Source organism: Dama dama, chromosome 18 (genome assembly GCF_033118175.1).
Source record: "Dama dama isolate Ldn47 chromosome 18, ASM3311817v1, whole genome shotgun sequence".
Lineage (NCBI taxonomy): Eukaryota > Metazoa > Chordata > Mammalia > Artiodactyla > Cervidae > Dama > Dama dama.
Window position 1 is genome coordinate 60754756 of NC_083698.1, and position 18238 is coordinate 60772993.

An 18238-nucleotide genomic window follows, 5' to 3' on the forward strand; every position below is an offset into this window, starting at 1 on the left:
CTTTTTCACTTTCATGTATATACACACACACACACACACACACACACACACACACACACAATTTCCACCCCCCACCTTTCTCTCCCTGGCCTGTTCTTCCTCACTTGGAAAGTGAAGGGTTGAAAGAGAAAAAACTAACAGGCAAGGATTTCTTGGAGGAGAACATTTTCTACGCAGATCTATGTCCCTGAAAATGCTAAGAACAGAACACACATCAATGGAATTTAAAAAGGAAAAAAAAAGACTCAAATTTACCAGCTAAACCTGATAGGAGATGAAAGCTTTCTGGAACCTAAATGGTAATAAAGTCAGTAAAGTCCACAGAAATTGGTGGTAATCACTACCATACCAGCCACAAGGGCAAAAACCAAAAACTCTAAAAACATAACTCATAGCATTGATCTAAGGACAGTTCTAGCCTCTAAGAAACCAGAAAAACTTTCCAAGAAACTTCTGGTTCATCCCTACAGAAATTCCAAATTTCATTCTGCACCTAAAATGAGAGGAGCCCCTCCAAGAAAGGAATGTATCACGCATACTTGCTAGCCAAAACATCAGTGAACACAAGGGTCAGCAGTCAATATTTAAACAAACTTGCATGAAATGACACTAGGATTTATGTACTGGAAAAGCTCCAGATGCATTCGGAAGTTTTTAAATTTCAGGTAATTACACTTGAAAATATAATAGTGCATCTAAGGAGAACAAAACAATTTATCTTCCTTCAATACTAACTTGGAATAAAGGTAGTACCTGAAAATCTGAAAATTCTGATCATTTTTTCTAGAGAAGCATCAGTGACATAAAATTAAAATTACTTACATAAGTTTTGTCCTTGGATTTACAGATTGAATACAATAAATGTATATCTATAATAATAGTCTACATATAACTAAAGTTCATATAAAGTTTCATCGATTAGAAAGTAAATGGATATTAGAACATTTTTGCTGCTGGACTTATTTAAACAAGAGCTAATTTAAACAAAAAAAATCCTCTCTGGACAATCAACGGTCACCTTGAAAACAGGTTTTGGTCCAATTTTACGTACATAACTGCTAAGAAATCCAACAATGTTAAATGAAATACTAATAAAAGCCATTACAAAGTAAAAGGTTCATTGTACTAAATAATCAAATTAGATTACGTAACCCTATCAAAAGTAAAGAGACATCTTTTTGCCCTCTCATGGCAAATGTTAAAATTCTATAAATATGTCAAATGCTCAGGAAGTACACAATTTTTAGAAGAGAATATTTAAAAGAACATAATCAGTATGGCTTAAGCTCACACATCTGTAACCATTTACTCAGAAACTGAGGCCCATCAGGAAAAAATCAGATGCCATGTGACGCCTTTCCTTTACCAGAGTATGATAAGATGGGCTAAGTTCAGGTCAGCAAGACCCTGCTGATTCTCTATATTAAACCAGCATTTAATGACATATCACCCCCAAAGAAAGAAGTCAGCACAGTAGCCTCTGATTATTAGGAGTTGTTTGCTGTATCCAGGAGTTCTCCTCTAATGTGTCTCAAATATCTTTTAGGAGCACACAGCACACACAAAAGTGAAAGTGTCCGAATCTTTGTGACCGCATGGACTGTAGCCCGCCAGGCTCCTCTGTTCATGGAATTCTCCAGGCAGGGATACTGGAGTGGGTTGCCATTCCCTTCTCGAGGGGATCTTCCAGACCCAGGGATCGAACCCAGGGCTCCTGCATTGCAGGCAGATTCTTTACCAACTTGGCAACTGAACAACAAGAAGCACACAAAAGAAAACAAAAAACATTTGGGGAGAGGGCACTTGGGGTTAAGGATGTTAAGTTCAGCTGACACGTTCATCTGCTGACACCAGTGATTTCACTTAAACTAGAAAGTGTTTATGCTTCCCCTGTTATAGTAAAAGCTAGGTAAAAGTTCGGTCTGATACCTCAAGAAACATATTCAAGAGAACAAAAACATTAACTTCCCTGCTTCTCAATTTAAACCAAGCCAGGAAAAATATACAAATTGTCAGCCTATGAATATCACAGGAGGCTGAAGAAATGAGAGACAGAGAAAGGAAATGAGGTGGAGTGTAAGGGAATGTAGTTTGGACAACTCCACATCCCCAGAGAATACAAAGCTTGTAAATGAACACAAAGAATAAAAGAGCAATAAAATTGCCATTCCCATGACAAGTAACTTTCATTTTCAACACTAATTTGAAGGAATATGTTTATGGATAAGTGAAAGTCGTTCAGTCATGTCCGACTCTTCTCAACCCCAGGGACTATATACAGTCCATGGAATTCTCAAAGCCAGAATACTAGAGTGGGTAGCCTTTTCCTTCTCCAGGGGATCTTCCCAACCCAGGGATGGAACCCAGGTCTCCCACATTGTAGATGGATTCTTTACCAGCTGAGCCACAAAGGAAGCCCAAGAATACTGTAGTGGATTGCCTATCCCTTCTCTAGTGGATCTTCCTGACCTAGGAATCAAACCAGGGTCTCCTGCACTGCAGGAGCTGAGCTATCAACTGAGCTATCAGGGAAGCCCTTAAGGATACCAATGTCCGATTAAAAAGCTGTGATCAAACATGACAGTTTCTTTCACTAGGCTTTTTTTTTGATAAACACACATTTCATCTTTAGTCTATGTCATACACCCCAGTAAACTCTAGAGACTTCTGGCTTTCTGAGCTGTTATTCAAATGGGCCAAGGGAAGGTCAAGAATCTAACCTCGTTTCTAATTTTTAGGATCTGTCCCTCTACTGCCCTCTTAGAGCCCCCACAGAGCCTCTAGAAAGGACCAGTACCCTAAGCAGTATTCAAGAGTAACTGGGCAAGTTCTCCTTCTCCATACCTGTTAATAAAATGTCACTCAAAGTTAATAGGCTTATGATGGGAAACAGAGGAACAGCTAGATTCCTACAATAAAGTAGCCTCTATCAAGCGTGTTCAGTCGTATCCAACTCTTTGCCACCCCCTGGACTGTGGCCCACCAGGCTCCTCTCTGTCTAAGGGATTCTGCAGGCAAGAATACTGAACTGGGTTGGCATTTCCTCCTCCAGAGGATCTTCCCAATCAAACCCTACTCTCCTGCATTGGCTGGCAGATTCTTTACCACTGTGCCACATGGAAAGCCCAGCCTATATCATACCTTCTCCATTTATTCTGGAACACTAAATATTTGTCCTACCACTAGAAGGAGCAACATTAGTTCAGTTCAGTCCCTCAGTTGTGTCCAACTCTTTGTGACCCCATGGACTGCAGCACGCCAGGCTTCCCTGTCCATCACCAACTCCCAGAGCTTACTCAAACTCATGTCCATAGAGTCAGTGATGCCATACAACCATCTCATCCTGTCGTCCCCTTCTCCTCCCGCCTTCAATCTTTTCCAGCATCAGGGTCTTTTCCAATGAGTCAGTTCTTCACATCAGGTGGCCAAAGTACTGGAGTTTCAGTTTCAGCATCAGTCCTTCCAAAGAATATTCAGGATTGATCTCCTTTAGGATGGACTGGTTGGATCTCCTTGCAGTCCAAGAGACTCTCAAGAGTCTTCTCCAACACCACAGTTTCAAAACATCAATTCTTCAAGGCTCAGCTTTCTTTATAGTCCAACTCTCACATCCACACATGACTACTGGAAAAACCATAGTCTTGACTAGACGGATCTTTGTGGGCAAAGTAATGTCTCTGTTTTTTAATATGCTTTCTAGGGTGGTCATAGCTTTTCTTCCAAGGAGTAAGCGTCTTTTAATTTCATGGCTGCAATCACCATCTGCAGTGATTTTGGAGCCCAAAAAAATAAAGTCAGCCACATTTCCACTGCTTCCCCATCTATTCGCCATGAAGTGATGGGACCAGATGCCATGATCTTAGTTTTCTGAATGTTGAGTTTTAAGCCAGCTTTTTCACTATCCTCTTTCACTTTCGTCAAGAGGCTCTTTAGTTCTTCTTCACTTTCTGCCATAAGGGTGGTGTCATCTGCATATCTGAGGTTACTGACATTTCTCCTGGCAATCTTGATTCCAGCTTGTGCTTCCTCCAGCCTAGCATTTCTCATGATGTACTCTGCATATAAGTTAAATAAAGGTGACAATATACAGCCTTGATGTATTCCTTTCCCAATTTAGAACCAGTCTGTTGTTCCATGTCCAGTTCTAACTGTTGCTTCTTGACCTGCATACAGATTTCTCAGGAGGCAGATCAGGTGGTCTGGTATTCCCATCTCTTGAAGAATTTTCCACAGTTTGTGATGATCCACACAGCCAAAGGCTTTGGCATAGTCAACAAAGCAGAAGTAGATGTTTTTCTGGAACTCTTGCTTTTTCGATGATCCAACGGATGTTGGCAATTTGATCTCTGGTCCCTCTGCCTTTCCTAAATCCAGCTTGAACATCTGGAAGTTCATGGTTCATGTACTGTTGAAGCCTGGCTTGGAAAATTTTGAGCATTACTTTGCTAGCATGTGAGATGAGTGCAATTGTGCAGTAGTTTGAGCATTCCTTGGCATTACCTTTCTTTGGGATTGGAATGAAAACAGACCTTTTCCAGTCCTGTGGCCACTGCTGAGTTTTCCAAATATGCTGGTATATTGAGTGCAGCACTTTAGCAGCATAAGAGGAGCAACATATTTTACCACAAAACAATGAGAGTGTTTAAAAATGACAGTAAGATTACTTTACTGGGTATCTGATACAACAGATAACAGGTAACAGAGAAGGAAAATAAGAAGAAAGTAACAGAGAGACAGTAATAAATAGCCACTACCAATTGCCTCAGCACTACCTAGAAATATAAGTTCATTCATTCATTTAACAAGTATGCCTACCGCACAGCACACACCAAGCCTGCCTTCAAAATCTAACAGATCTTCAAACCAAAAAAGAATATCCAGCTTGGTGATAGTAAATAAGAATCATTACTCCAATTAAAAGCAAAATACAGAGAAAGCCTAAATCAAGAGACTGAGTGTGAGAAATAGAGACCTAAAAGCTAATATTTACAGCAAATTCCAAAGGAGTGTACCTTTTGAATAAGCAATAGGTCCACAGATAGTTAGCTTTATTGTATCCATTGAAAAAATTCTCCGATGTTGACATCATAAAAATAACTCTCTCAGCTTGAACTAAAATTTATGTAATAACTGAAACAAAATTCATAAGTTACATTTTTAATAAGGGCCAAAATGCTGAAACCAGACTGCAATTAACTTTCATACTTGTACCCACAGGACCATGTCAGGGAATGAAATCTGAGTAAGCCTCAAATACACGCCTTGAGGTCTGGTTAAATGAAGACAACCAAGAAATTGGAACCATAAAGAAAAAATACTTGAGGTTCACCAAAGAAACGTACTTTAAGTCACCATGACTCAGCATTTAATGAATTCTGTTGTTGCTATTGAACATTTCTTAAGACTAAAGTGTCCTAAGTACCCAGAATTGGCCTCTCTTAATCACAGGCAATCCAGGACACAATTCCTCAGACAAAGGAGATTTCAAGGAACCCTCTACAGTGATAGAAATTTAAGTATGCATGGAAATAGCAGACCATGAAAACGTAATAGTCTTTGCAACTGAAAGAATAAGTGAACAATGGGAAAACGCTAAGATAAGAAAACTTTTAACCAAGTTGATATAACTATTCTTACATAATATTAAGAAGTCCATATTTTAGTAAAAAGTCTACATTTAAAAAAGAAAATGTTTCTTACCTGAGACAGAGTAGACACACAGTTTTCTTGAATGCAACACAGCCAAATGAAGCATCTCAGTACCTCTGAAAAATGGTGAAAGTTTTAAAAGTTTAAATACTAGCTTCAGATGTAACCCCAAAAAAATGACAAAATAATTTTAAAAAGAGATTATAATCATAACCTATCTTGAGTGAACTAAAATAAATAATTCACTGGATAACACTCAAAACCGAAAAATAAATTTAACAACAAAACAGTCAGTTTGACAATCCCAGAGGCCCAAGAACTCTGCCTCAAGGAGTTGCCTTCAGATTAAAGCCAAAGGAGTCTCCCAGAAAGAGCCATATCAGAGGCCCCTTAATGAGTGCTCTCCCACAATAAAGCCACATGGGACTTCCCTGGCAGTCCAGTGGTTAAGACGCCACACTTGCACTGTGGAGGGCCCAGGCTGGATCCCTGACTGCAAAAAAAAAAGAAGAGAGAGAGAGAGAGTGACCCAAGCTCTGGTCCTGGCTTGCAGGCTAATTAACCTATGACCCTGGGCAAGAAACTTACACTCTCTAAGCCTGTTTCCCCTTTTGGAAAATAAGAGCTTTCAATTCAATGAAATAAAAATCATGTGAAAGCACCTTGTAAAGTATAAAGCACCAGAGAAAGCTAACCATCACTGGGAAATGACATATATCACATCCAGGTCTGAAATTTTACTAAAGGTATTGAAAATATTTTGGTGTGGTCTTGTCTCACTGTTATCTCATTGTTCACTGAACTCAGGGTAGGCAGGACGCCAGCGGGGAAGCTGGAAGAAGATGCAAGGAGCTGTAGAAACTACAGATATTCTTTATTTACTGGGGCAAGGCAGGCATGCTTTAATCTCTAATGGCTGTGTGTCAGCAGTAATGATGACTACGTAACTCAACTCCACCGGACTAGACTCTAAGAGCGTTTCAGGTGGTGCTTATATAGACCACACCACGATGCGCATGCTTAGCACCACAAATGATCTCAGCTGTCCTGAGTGAGGAGTGGGGCGAGAGAGCCTGACCATCGTCACCTGGCCAACTTGCTCTTCCCCTACAGGTCTCAAGTGTCACCACTACACTTCCCAGCCCCTATCAAGTGGTTTCCAGAGACATGGCACAGTCTGCTGCTGCTGCTAAGTCGCTTCAGTCGTGTCCGACTCTGTGCGAGCCCATAGACGGCAGCCCACCAGGCTCGCCCGTCCCTGGGATTCTCCAGGCAAGAACACTGGAGTGGGTTGCCATTTCCTTCTCCGACAGTCAGTCTAGAAATCCTAAATTCAAAGTCTTCAAGAGTCAAGTCAGAGGATGTGAGTGAGCAAAGGGAGTAAATGGCTGTGATCAACTGGAGACTAGGGCCAGTCTAAAGGAGACAGCAAGTAGCTACTCAGTTCTGGGCTTGTGGCCAGATCTCCACATTTTTTTCAGGAAAAGCCAGAAGGCAAGGATTTTATGTGAAAATTCCTCATTCTTAAACACTGGAAATTCTTTCAAATTTAAAACTAGTCTGCAAGCAGGCCTCTGATGTCTGACCTCTGAAACAGACTCTGTTCTAAACTAAAAGGACTATAATTGAAGTCTGAAGACTTGGATTGGGGTCTTGACTCTGCACTTCGGTATTTCCGTGATCATTTGATCTTTTAGAGTGTGAGTTTCTCATTCATAAAATAAGAATTAGATAATACCTGTAAATATACACAACTATCACATAATCAAGATTGTCTTCAAAAATCTTTACATGTATCCTGAACACTCAACTTTTCCATCATGCACAGGAAAAGAACATGATGTCATGAAAAGACAGTAAAGAACAGAGTCAGACAGACCTGGGTCGGAATCCTGGCTGTGTGACCGAAAGCTCTGAGCCCCAACTAGCTACCTTATCTCTAAATGCAGATCACATCTTATAGATCAGATTAATGAAACAGTACTAGTCAGTTAATAGTAGGACAGTATCCACTCATCAATGTTAACCTTCTCCCTTCTAAAAAATGATCACATAGATGAAAACCATATTACTATATAGAATGATTCTGACAGCATTCCTCTTTTTTAAAACATGAAAAGGTAAAAATGCCTTTTAGAGACAAGAATTTCTTTTGTCTCCCTATTTTACAAATCTATCATGTTTATATGTGCTAGGTTCAAAATGGGCACCTAATCATTACCTGCTTTTAGATGGAGTAGATATTTACCAGCCATGCCAGTAATAAACTCCTGATCCAGGCTGTCACAGGGCATAAAGGTCCCATCTCATGTCCCAGCCTAGAGCATCTATGAAGCAGCTTCCCATTAGAATGAAACATATTACTAGAAAAGAGTTACTAATGCTCAGGAGCAGTCATTCAGGTTTTTCTAGTAGGAGTCAGGACCCTGAACAAGTACAACCTGGGGCCAATAAATTATGATGAGCAATTGACAGTGAGCCAAAGTCCAGAGCTCAGGGCACTCCCCGACTTAAGAAGGCAAAGAGGGCTCAAAAATAAAAAGTAAGGGAAAACAAGACCACCTCTGTCTACATAAAATTTCAGAGTAGATACTTTTATAATGATTAAGAAATACAGGTTTAATTTTAAGAAAATTCATGTATGAAAATAAGATAAAATCAGCAATATCAGTAAATAAAAAACAGACATATTACACAAAATGCAAAATAATACATGGTCTTCTAAAATAGGTTTAAAAATAAAGTACTTTCAATCAAAGACTTCCTTTGTAGGTTGAGCTGACTTCTTTTAAGAAACTAAGGACCTCTCTACCCCAAATAAGTAATACATTTTAAAGCCTCAAAATTATGCACCAAATGACATAGCTACTATGATGTCTAATTTTTTTAAACAGATTTATATAACCTAGAAAATCAGTGCTTTAAGTGAATAATTTCTGTTTCTTTATTTGATTATTTTCCAAAAGCTTATCTCCTTTCCTTTAAGCTTCTAATACATCAGGCATCTTAGGTCTGTTACACTTAAAAAAAAAAAAAAACCCTAAATTTTTCTGTCTTAAATGTACAGGTTTTCCATATTAAACAATGTTCAGTACATGACAATATACAGGAAATATATTTAATTCATAGTCTTTTTTTTTACGAATTCTCAAAAATGACACATAAGGGACTGACATACTCCAAGTAGTAAGACAAAACACTAGAATTAGTGGACTGTACTTACGAAACAAACTTTCCTACTTCCACTTGCAATATTGGATCTCGTAGATCCACTTCTAGAAGCAAATCCTCAGCTTGAGCTCCATCTCCTGTTTTTACAGGATGAGGATTAAAGATTCTTAGGTATCCCATAAAGCTGCCCACAATTATTTTATCTGTAAAGAGGTGTTTTTAAAGACATAGGAAAAAACATTAGTCACAAAAATTTTTGGAAATAGAATTTCTAATGTCTAAAAGAAGACTCTAAAAATTAAAAGAATCCAGTTTTGTTTCATATACAAAGACCAATCTGCCAACAGAATATATAATTAAAGTGAACTAAATAGCTTCACATCACCAACATTCAAATATACTAATGTACTACACTTTTCTTAAGCCTTGATTTGTTATCAGTAGCCATAATTCAGCACAAAGTGAGCCCTTTTAACAAAGGACTAGTATCAGGTTGTAAACTGATTTCATCATAAGAGTGTCAACTCTATACCTGATTTTGGCTGTTGAAACACACTGCATGAAAACTTATTCCAAGGCCTCACTAGACAGAGTGCTCTGATTTATAATTATCTAGTCTTGGGTACAAAAGGGGGAAATGATAAGATAGGTATTATGGGTTGAACTGTGTCCCTCAAAAAGATATGTTGAAGTCCTAGCCCCAGTAACTGATTTCATTTGGAAATAAGGTCTTTACAGACGAACCCAAGTTAAGATGAGGTCACCCTTGATCAGGTATGTGGTAGGACTCAGTATCCTTTTAAGAAGAGAAAACAAGGACACGGTGGGGAGGAGAATGTCACAGGAAGATAGAAAGACAAGCAAGAAGATGATCATGTGACCACAGAGGCACTGATTCGAGTGATAATCCACAGGCAAAAGAATGCCCGGAACTGTCAGCAACTGAAAGAGGTAAAGAAGGATCCTAGAGGCTTCAGAGATAGTATGGTCCTGCAAACACCTTGATTTTGGACTTTTAGACTCCAGACTGTGGCAGAATAAATTTCTGTTGTTTTATGCCAGTCAATTTGTGGTACTTTGTTATGGCAATCCTAGGAAACTAATACTTTGGGTTGTTTGAAATCCCCGGATTAGTAGAGTACACTGACTTTTTTTCTATATACAGAAGAAGGAGTTCTACACACTTTTTTATTGAGAGCTTATCATGTGCCAGGCAATGGTCTAAGTAGCTTACATATATTAATACTAACTCATTATCCTCATAATAATCCTCTGAGAGAGGTACTATCCTAGGAATTTCAATCGTGAATAGAGATACACATGTCATTAAGAATCTGGTACTACTATTCACAATAGCCGAGATATGGAAGCAACCTAAATATCCATCGACAGATGAATGGATAAAGAAGATGGGGTGAATATACACAGTGGAATACTGTGCTGTGCAGTGCCAAGTCACTTCAGTCATGTCTGACTCTTTGCGACCCTATGGACTGTAGCCCACCAGGCTCTTCTGTCCATGGGATTCTCCAGGCAAGAATACCGGAGTGGGTTGTCATGCCCTTCTCCAGGGGATCTTCCCGACCCAGGGATCGAATCCATGTCTCTTACGTCTCCTGCCAATGCAGGAGACATTGGCAGGTTCTTTACCACTAGCGCCACCTAGGAAGCCCAGTGGAATACTATTCAGCCATAAAAATGAATGAAATAAGGCCATTTGCAGCAATATGAAAGAACCTAGAGATTACCATCCTAAGTGAAGTAAGTCAGACGGAGAAAGACAAATACCATATGATATCATTTACATGGAATCTAAAATACAACATAAATGAACTTATTTATAAAACAAACAGACCCATGGAGAACAGATTTGTGGTTGCCAAGGGGAAGGAGGGACGGGGAAGGGATGAATTGGGAGTTTAGGTCTAGCAGATGTGAATGATTATATACAAAATGGATAAACAACAAGGTCCTACTCTACAGCAAAGAGAACTATATTCAATATCCTGTGATAACCATAATGGAAAAGATTATGAAGAAATGTGTGTGTGTGTGTGTGTGTGTGTGTGTGTGTGTGTGTGTATATAACTGAATCACAGTGTCATACAGCAGAAATTAACACAACATTGTAAATCAACTATACTTCAATTAAAAAAAAGAAGAATCTGGTTCTAGGTGATCTGATGACAGCCTCAGATGTCTACAAAATCTCTCGAGACATACTGGCTCCTGACTCTGACTAAGGCTTGGCCAAATGAACTCTCTATATTCAAGGGAGCTATGTCACTCTCATTCCAATCTCTCTTTTATTTGCATTTATCATAATTGTTTCCTGTCACTTGTAGCAAAAAAAAAAAAAAAAGTCAACTGATATACAAAATTAGCACCAAGGAATAAACTGCAGACACCAATTCCTTCAGGGATATTTAGAAATTCATTCTTGAGGTGAGCTCGGGCACAAGGCATTAAAACCCCTGTTCATAATTTAGATGGAGTTAAACAGCATCGTACATAGTGACAGGACAGCTAATCACGTTAACACCTCCCAGCATCTGGAACACTGTGCCCACTGCAGGTAACACTCTAGTGAACTGAACAGCTGCTGCCAAATGAACAGGAAGGAGCAATGCCAAACCATATGTAAGACGGCGTTTTCTAAGGGCACTGGATAATTTAAAGCAAGAGAATGATAGGTTTTGACCAAAATTCTCATCTCAGGGTAAAACTAAGGGTCTTTGGGAGTCTGAGGAAACAATTTTTTACCTCACTTCACAGTGGGTTTAACCCTAAGAATCTAGTTCAGGGATTAACACTAGAGGTTTTAAATTACAGGAACAAATGAGTTCACAGTCTCTCCATGTTTCTTACATAAAAGTAAAGAGGGTGATCAGAAAGAGTGGGGTTCATCTTCAACATGCTCCATCCTCAGGGTAAGAGGAAGTCAGGATGGCCAAGCCCAGATGGTGACAACTTAACCCCTAGAATTACAATGTGTATGTATAATTATTAAAATAATGGGATTATTATAGTAACCAGATATCAGGTAACAGTGACTATCACAGATTTCAAGCTATAGTTAACATGGGATCCCCAGGAATGGAACAAACAGGCAACTCACTAAGGCCTTTATTTTCCCAGTGATTCATTTCTTTTTATTACTGAGTAGTATTTAATTGTAACAATGTACTATAATGTGTTTATCAAATTAAGGCCTTTTTTGAAGTCTACAACCAAATATATTCCAGGTCTATGAAAAAGAGGACTAATTCAAGCCACCATATCAGACAGTCATGGCATTGCACCAGACCCCATTGTTGCTATCCATTCGCTCAGTCGGTCTGACTCTCTGCAACCCCATGGACTACAATACGCCAGGCTTCCCTGTCCTTCACTATCTCCCAGAGTTCACTCAAACCCATGTCCATTGAATTAACAATGCCATACTTAAGCCAATTTATAGACTTGGAGTCACTTGAACCCCGTACTTAAGTCAATTTATAGACTTGGAGTCACCTGAACAAAGACAGGGCTGGGTACAGGCTGCCGTGGCAGAGTCTGTCTGCAATGCAGGAGATCCAGGTTTGATCCCTGAGTCAGGCATATCCCCTGGAGTAGGGAATGGCAACCCACTCCAGTATTCTTGCCTGGATTCTCCATGGACAGAGGAGCCTAGCAAGCTACAGTCCATGAGGTCGCAAAGAATCAGATACGACTGCGTGACTAACACAACAATTACAACATCACGCATGTCTAATATAAAGTTTCCTCAGATTCTTCCCTGTAGAACCATTAGTCATTCATTCAAATGTACTGAACAAAGGTAAATACCCAACCTTTATGAGAAAACTGAATATTGGCTCTGAATTACTACTAATTCTGGAAGCCCAGGAAGACACTGTTGTTGCCAATTATGGAGATTCCGTGATAAATTAACTTTCTAATTTATTTCACCCCAGTGGGAAAACAAAACCAATCTATGATTTCTCACCCAGTATTTGAGAGCTTAAAGGAAATATATTTCTGTAGAAAACTGTGGAATAACCACTTGGTTCCCTAAGGTGTACAGTAAGGGATGTTATATTAAAAGGGCTAAATATAAGCCAGTGGAACTCCATCTCTCCAACAGGGAGAAAATCAAAATCAATACCATTTCTAAGCCTGATTTGAAATGATCTCCTAAAAATTGATTCCAAAAAACTTAACTGTATATATGTGATAATTCCTATCAAAGAATTTTGGTTTAATAACCAAATTTGCTAATAAAAAAATCTAATTAATGGGTTTGAAAGAGTTAAGGGACTTCCCAGGAGGCACTAGTGGTAAAGAACCCATATGACAATGCAGGAGACATAAAAGATGCGGGTTTGGTCCCTGGGTTGGGGAGATCCCCTGGAGGAGGGCATGGCAACCCACTCCAGTATTCTTGCCTGGAGAATCCCATGGACAGGGGAGCTGGTAGGCTACAGTCCATAGGGTCTAAAAGAGTCAGATATAACTGAAATGACTTAGCACTGAAGCACTGAAGAATAGCATTAAGGTTGATCAGTATATCTTTAAAGGGCAACTCTAAATTCTTCTGTTATTCACAAACTGTTTTTTCTTGGAGCCAACTAATACATCCCAATCTGAGTAATGCCTTTTCTCCTTTACAATACATGGAGACCAACAGGAACAGTTTGCTTTCATTTGATAGGAGCAAGAGTATACATTTATAAGTATGACCACAGTCCAATACACAGGACCCAGGACTGCCACATCCTCTCATAAGGGCTGCTGCTGCTGCTGCTAAGTCGCTTCAGTCGTGTCCAACTCTGTGCAACCCCATAGATGGCAGCCCACCAGGCTCCCCCATCCCTGGGATTCTCCAGGCAAGAACACTGGAGTAGGCTGCCATTTTCTTCTCCAATGCATGAAAGTAAAATGTGAAAGCGAAGCCGCTCAGTCGTGTCCCACTCTTTTCGACCCCAGGGACTGCAGCCCACCAGGCTCCTCTGTCCATGGGATTTTCCAGGCAAGAGTCCTGGAGTGGGTTGCCACTGCCTTCTCCTCATAAGGGCTGAATGGGGCTGAAAGACATATGAGTGAAACCCAGGGACCCCACAGGCCCTTCCCTGTACTGTCTGGATCAGTCATAAATGAAACTACTATAATCCTCTTCAGGCAAGCACCAGTGTTCTAGATCCCTCAGGAATGAAGACCTAGACCACAAAACAATTTCAAGGTGCTAATACTATTCTTTCACTCTCTGATCACCTCCAAGAAAGTAGGGATCAACTGGTACTACTGTCTCAATTCCCAACCTAACCTGTAACAGGTGACCAGTTGCAAAACAGAAGGATGCGCTCCCAACATGATTTCTTCAAGTTGCCATACAATTTTTCCGCTCCTTCATCTTTATTTTTAAGTTTTTCTTTCTCTACTTTTCCTTGACTATTAATATTGTATATATTAAACTGTGAACAAAAATTTTATGTCCCAATTATTCTAGAGGCAGCAGGATACTGAAACATGAATACTAGAATGACAAATGAAAGGGATAACACCCAGAGAGCCTAGTCTTGAAGAGCCAGGGCTCTCTGGAAGTGCCTCTGAAGCAGAAGGTGCACACAGTTATCTTTCATTGCAGATGGGTAAGAATATGCGTGTGTGCAGTTGTACAAGGGTCAGTTGCCCCACGTTAGGTATAAATGCTGAGAAGCTAAAAGTGATAAATGTAAGAACTATTTTTTAGTCTGCCTTATGTATGTGTTTAACTCTGATTCTTGTAATAAACACTCCTTCCAGGCCATAGGTTAGCATGTAATCTAAGCTGAACCATTAAGAATCTCTCAGGATGAAGGAATCCTTAATGTTCTCTCAATCTCCTCTCAAGACTGAGGAATCCTTCTTCTGTAAATCAAGTCAACTTCGTCCAAAGCAATTTCAAGGTACTAATACTATTCTTTCATTCTCTGATCACCTCTAAGAAAGCAGGGATCAACTGGCACTACTGTCTCAATTCCCAACCTAACCTGCAAACTTCTCTTTATCTATGTCCATTCTTATCTTCTTGCCTTCTGTCAGAGAGAAAAAAATTTTCACACAAGCTTAAAGATAGCCCTTCCATCTGCGCACCTCATCCCATCTCCTACTGTTTTCTCTAGATCCCTTCTCTAGAAGAATGAATCTCATTCCTCTATGCTACACATTCCATTTTTCCTTTACCCTACATGGTCACCAATGATCATTCCCCCTTATCCCTTCACAGCTGTTTCTTTAAAGGGCCATAAACACTCAGTCTTTCCCACCTCTCATTCCTTCGTTCTCTGCAAATCTAGGTTTTGTTACCACTGTGCCCATTCTTCCACCCTCACCAAGGACACTAATGAACCACTAGTTGCAAAACAATGTGGAAACGTATCAGTCTTTATGTCACTAAATCTTGCCTTCCAGGTGCCAGCCCAGCTGGTTCTCCTGCCTCTCTGACTGCCCGATCAGAATCATTGACTACGTTTCCCAAAGCTCCTCCCTGATTGTTCATTTTCTCCAGGTCCTAAGGTTCCTTCCCTCTTGTTCCATCTTATCTCTCTGCGCATTTTTTACCCTTCCCAGGGCTTCAAATACAATCATTCTGCTCATTCACTTCAAATACATACATTCTACTGCTGCTGCTGCTAAGTCACTTCAGTCGTGTCCGACTCTGTGCGACCCCCTCACTCCCAAATCTCTACTTCAGTTCTGCCTACCAGACGCTTCTATTTCAAACAGAACATGCTTGAAACTGCTCTCACTGAACTTCCACGTAGGTCAACAGTAATAATTATTAAACTTTAGTGTACCACCATTCAACTGTGGAGCTTGTCAAAATGTAGATACCTAAGCCGCCATCCAATCCATCTTCCCTCCCGAGAATATGATCTTTGAGGATCCTGTACATGTGGGACAAAAAATCTTCATACACAATAATCACTTCAGAATATTATGATGTAGGAGGTCCAGGCTTTGAGAAATAATGATCAGTGGGTTTTTTTTCTGTATGGAACACACAGAGACAGAATGATTTCTGTATAGCATGCTCGGGAAAACAGACGAAGCAGCTCATAGCTGGATGCAAATTAGGGGGGCCTTACATTTCAGCATACTGGTAACCCACTAGTGGCACCCCAGTGAGAAGCTCTAATAAAAATAAGGAGTGAACACCATGTTGTTCAGATAACCAGTAAGTACTGTTTACAACCAAGTTGAGCTTTAAATAGTTTAGGCAGAGGTGGGTATGAAACTATTTCTCTCTGGCAGGTATTTTTGTGGCTGCCAAATTATACGGGAATTATACATTTAAACAAACACTTGGGCAAGAGGCAGGGTTGATAATCATTAAAGAATCACTCAGGACATCCTCCAAATAGAAGACCTTCACATCTCCTATCAGTAGGAAGGCAGAGCCCAGATCTTCCTTAGATACAATGTAGTAGGTGCTCAGAACAATTTAGTGACCTCCACTCTTCATTGATTAAATCACTTTCTCCTTTTGCCGTACAACCCAAATTCTACTATTTTACATTATAGGCAAGAGAAAGAAAATAAACAAAAATGTAAAGGGGCAATATTTATATAATGAACAGAAGAAAAAGTATTATAAGTTTTCTTTTTAAGAGGTCAGTGACTATCTGAATTACAAAAAAAAAAAAGAAAAAGCTCATGGCTATAAATCATTTATACCAAATATAAATTTCAAATAGCAATAATATAGACCTAAAATGTTATAAAGACCACTGATATATGACCACACGAAGAGAAGCAAATACTTTAAGAATAAAATAGAATACTGTTTCTAGTATCAAAATATAAAAATGAAAGCAATGATTTAAGAGTTGTTTTCTATAAAGAGAGAGATTAACATAATTTGTCCATATTGGTAAACAGCTTTTAGATTCAATTTTAAATAATTTTTCTTGCAAATAATTTCTACAAAAGAAAAATTTTCAAAACTAAAAATATTTGCCAGTTGTACCCTATAATACCTGATTTTGCAACAAATAAAAATAAATTAAATGATACTTTATAATATTTTTGTGAGTTCCAGCAAATATGACAGAATCAACATGGACCAGAAAAATACAAACAACAAAACACAAGTAATAACTACATTTATCAGCTGTAACCTAAACATTACTTATAAGGCAAATGATCTTAAAAATTGGGTCACTTTGTTTCAAAAAAAAAAAAAAAACTGGGACATAATCATGACAGTTCACCTAAGTTCTGTAAAGTATACATTTTTAAAAAAAAGTCATTTTTATTTCATCCCTATAAAATGCTTTGTTCCAACATGCTTGGTGATAAGTTGTTTACCTTGTCCATTTCCAGTATTGTCAACATCAGCCAAACACAAACAGCCTTGATCAAATTCTTCTTTATCTCCCAGAACAGTAGACCACCAATCCCGGGCTTTAAATAAAGACATTTTCGTTCACTCTAAAAAGAAAGCATTTATTTATAATCAAAATCCAGTTCACAAAGTGCAAGTCACAACAGGATTTATGAATTGAGTAACTCCTACAGCATAGGAGTTAACTAAACTTAAACAACTTTGAGAAAAAATATTGTATTTAACTCTAACTTTTTGGTATTTTGTGGACATATGTGAAACCACAACTCCAAATGAGTGGAAACATTAATCAAATATTTTGCCATGCCATTGGAAAATGAAGCTGAGAAATTATACATTTATGTTGCGTCAATTCTCTCCTCTGGGACATTTAGCAGACAACTGCACTAAGTAACACATTCTTTGAAGGATCAAGATCCAAATTCTACCAGCACTGGTCAGCACATAATTCCTAGACAAAACACCTAATTTCCCTTCAGTTTGGTCACTAGAAAGACTGTAGCATCTCCTGTCACAACGAGTTGCTAAGAAGAGCAAATGAGATCGAATGAGTCAATGACTGATACCAGAAGGGGCACATTACAAGTACTCAAGAAGCATTCACTCTCTTTCCCCTAACTGCAGAAAGGCAGATGGGAGAGGAAATTCACACCAAAAAACAACTAGGAAATGTGGGCTGTAGGTCTATCTATAGCACTAATTACCTGTGTGTCCTCAGGCAACTCACATAACCCCTTTGCACTTTGATTCCTCATCTAAAATGAGGATACACCAGCCATACCACTGGGCTACGGATGTGGTGCATGGGAAAGCACACTAGACCTTTTAAATGACAGTACAAACCACAGAGGGGGCTTCCCAAGTGGATCAGATGGTAAAGAATCTGCCTGCAATGCAGAAGATCCAGGTTCAATCCCTGGGTATGGAAGATCCCCTGGAGAAGGGAAAGGCAACCCACTCCAGTATTCTTGCCTCGAGAATTCCATGGACAGAGAAGCCTGGCAGGCAGGCTGTATGGTCCATGGGGTCACAAAGAGTCAGACATGACTG

At 39.3% G+C, this 18238-nt stretch overlaps 1 protein-coding gene across 7 annotated transcripts in view; it reads right to left on the reverse strand.

The window, feature by feature from the left end:
• The window catches only part of BBS9 (Bardet-Biedl syndrome 9), a 438091-nt gene that overhangs the window by 402414 nt on the left and 17439 nt on the right, over positions 1-18238 (reverse strand). For all 7 annotated transcript variants that reach the window (XM_061165393.1, XM_061165394.1, XM_061165395.1 and 4 more), the window contains exons 2-4: positions 17152-17274; positions 8873-9023; positions 5701-5765 (exon numbers count right to left, since the gene is read on the reverse strand). In XM_061165393.1, the coding sequence (XP_061021376.1) occupies positions 5701-5765; positions 8873-9023; positions 17152-17263 (328 nt within the window). In that variant the 5' untranslated portion in view covers positions 17264-17274. The remainder of the gene's footprint in view (positions 1-5700; positions 5766-8872; positions 9024-17151; positions 17275-18238) is intronic.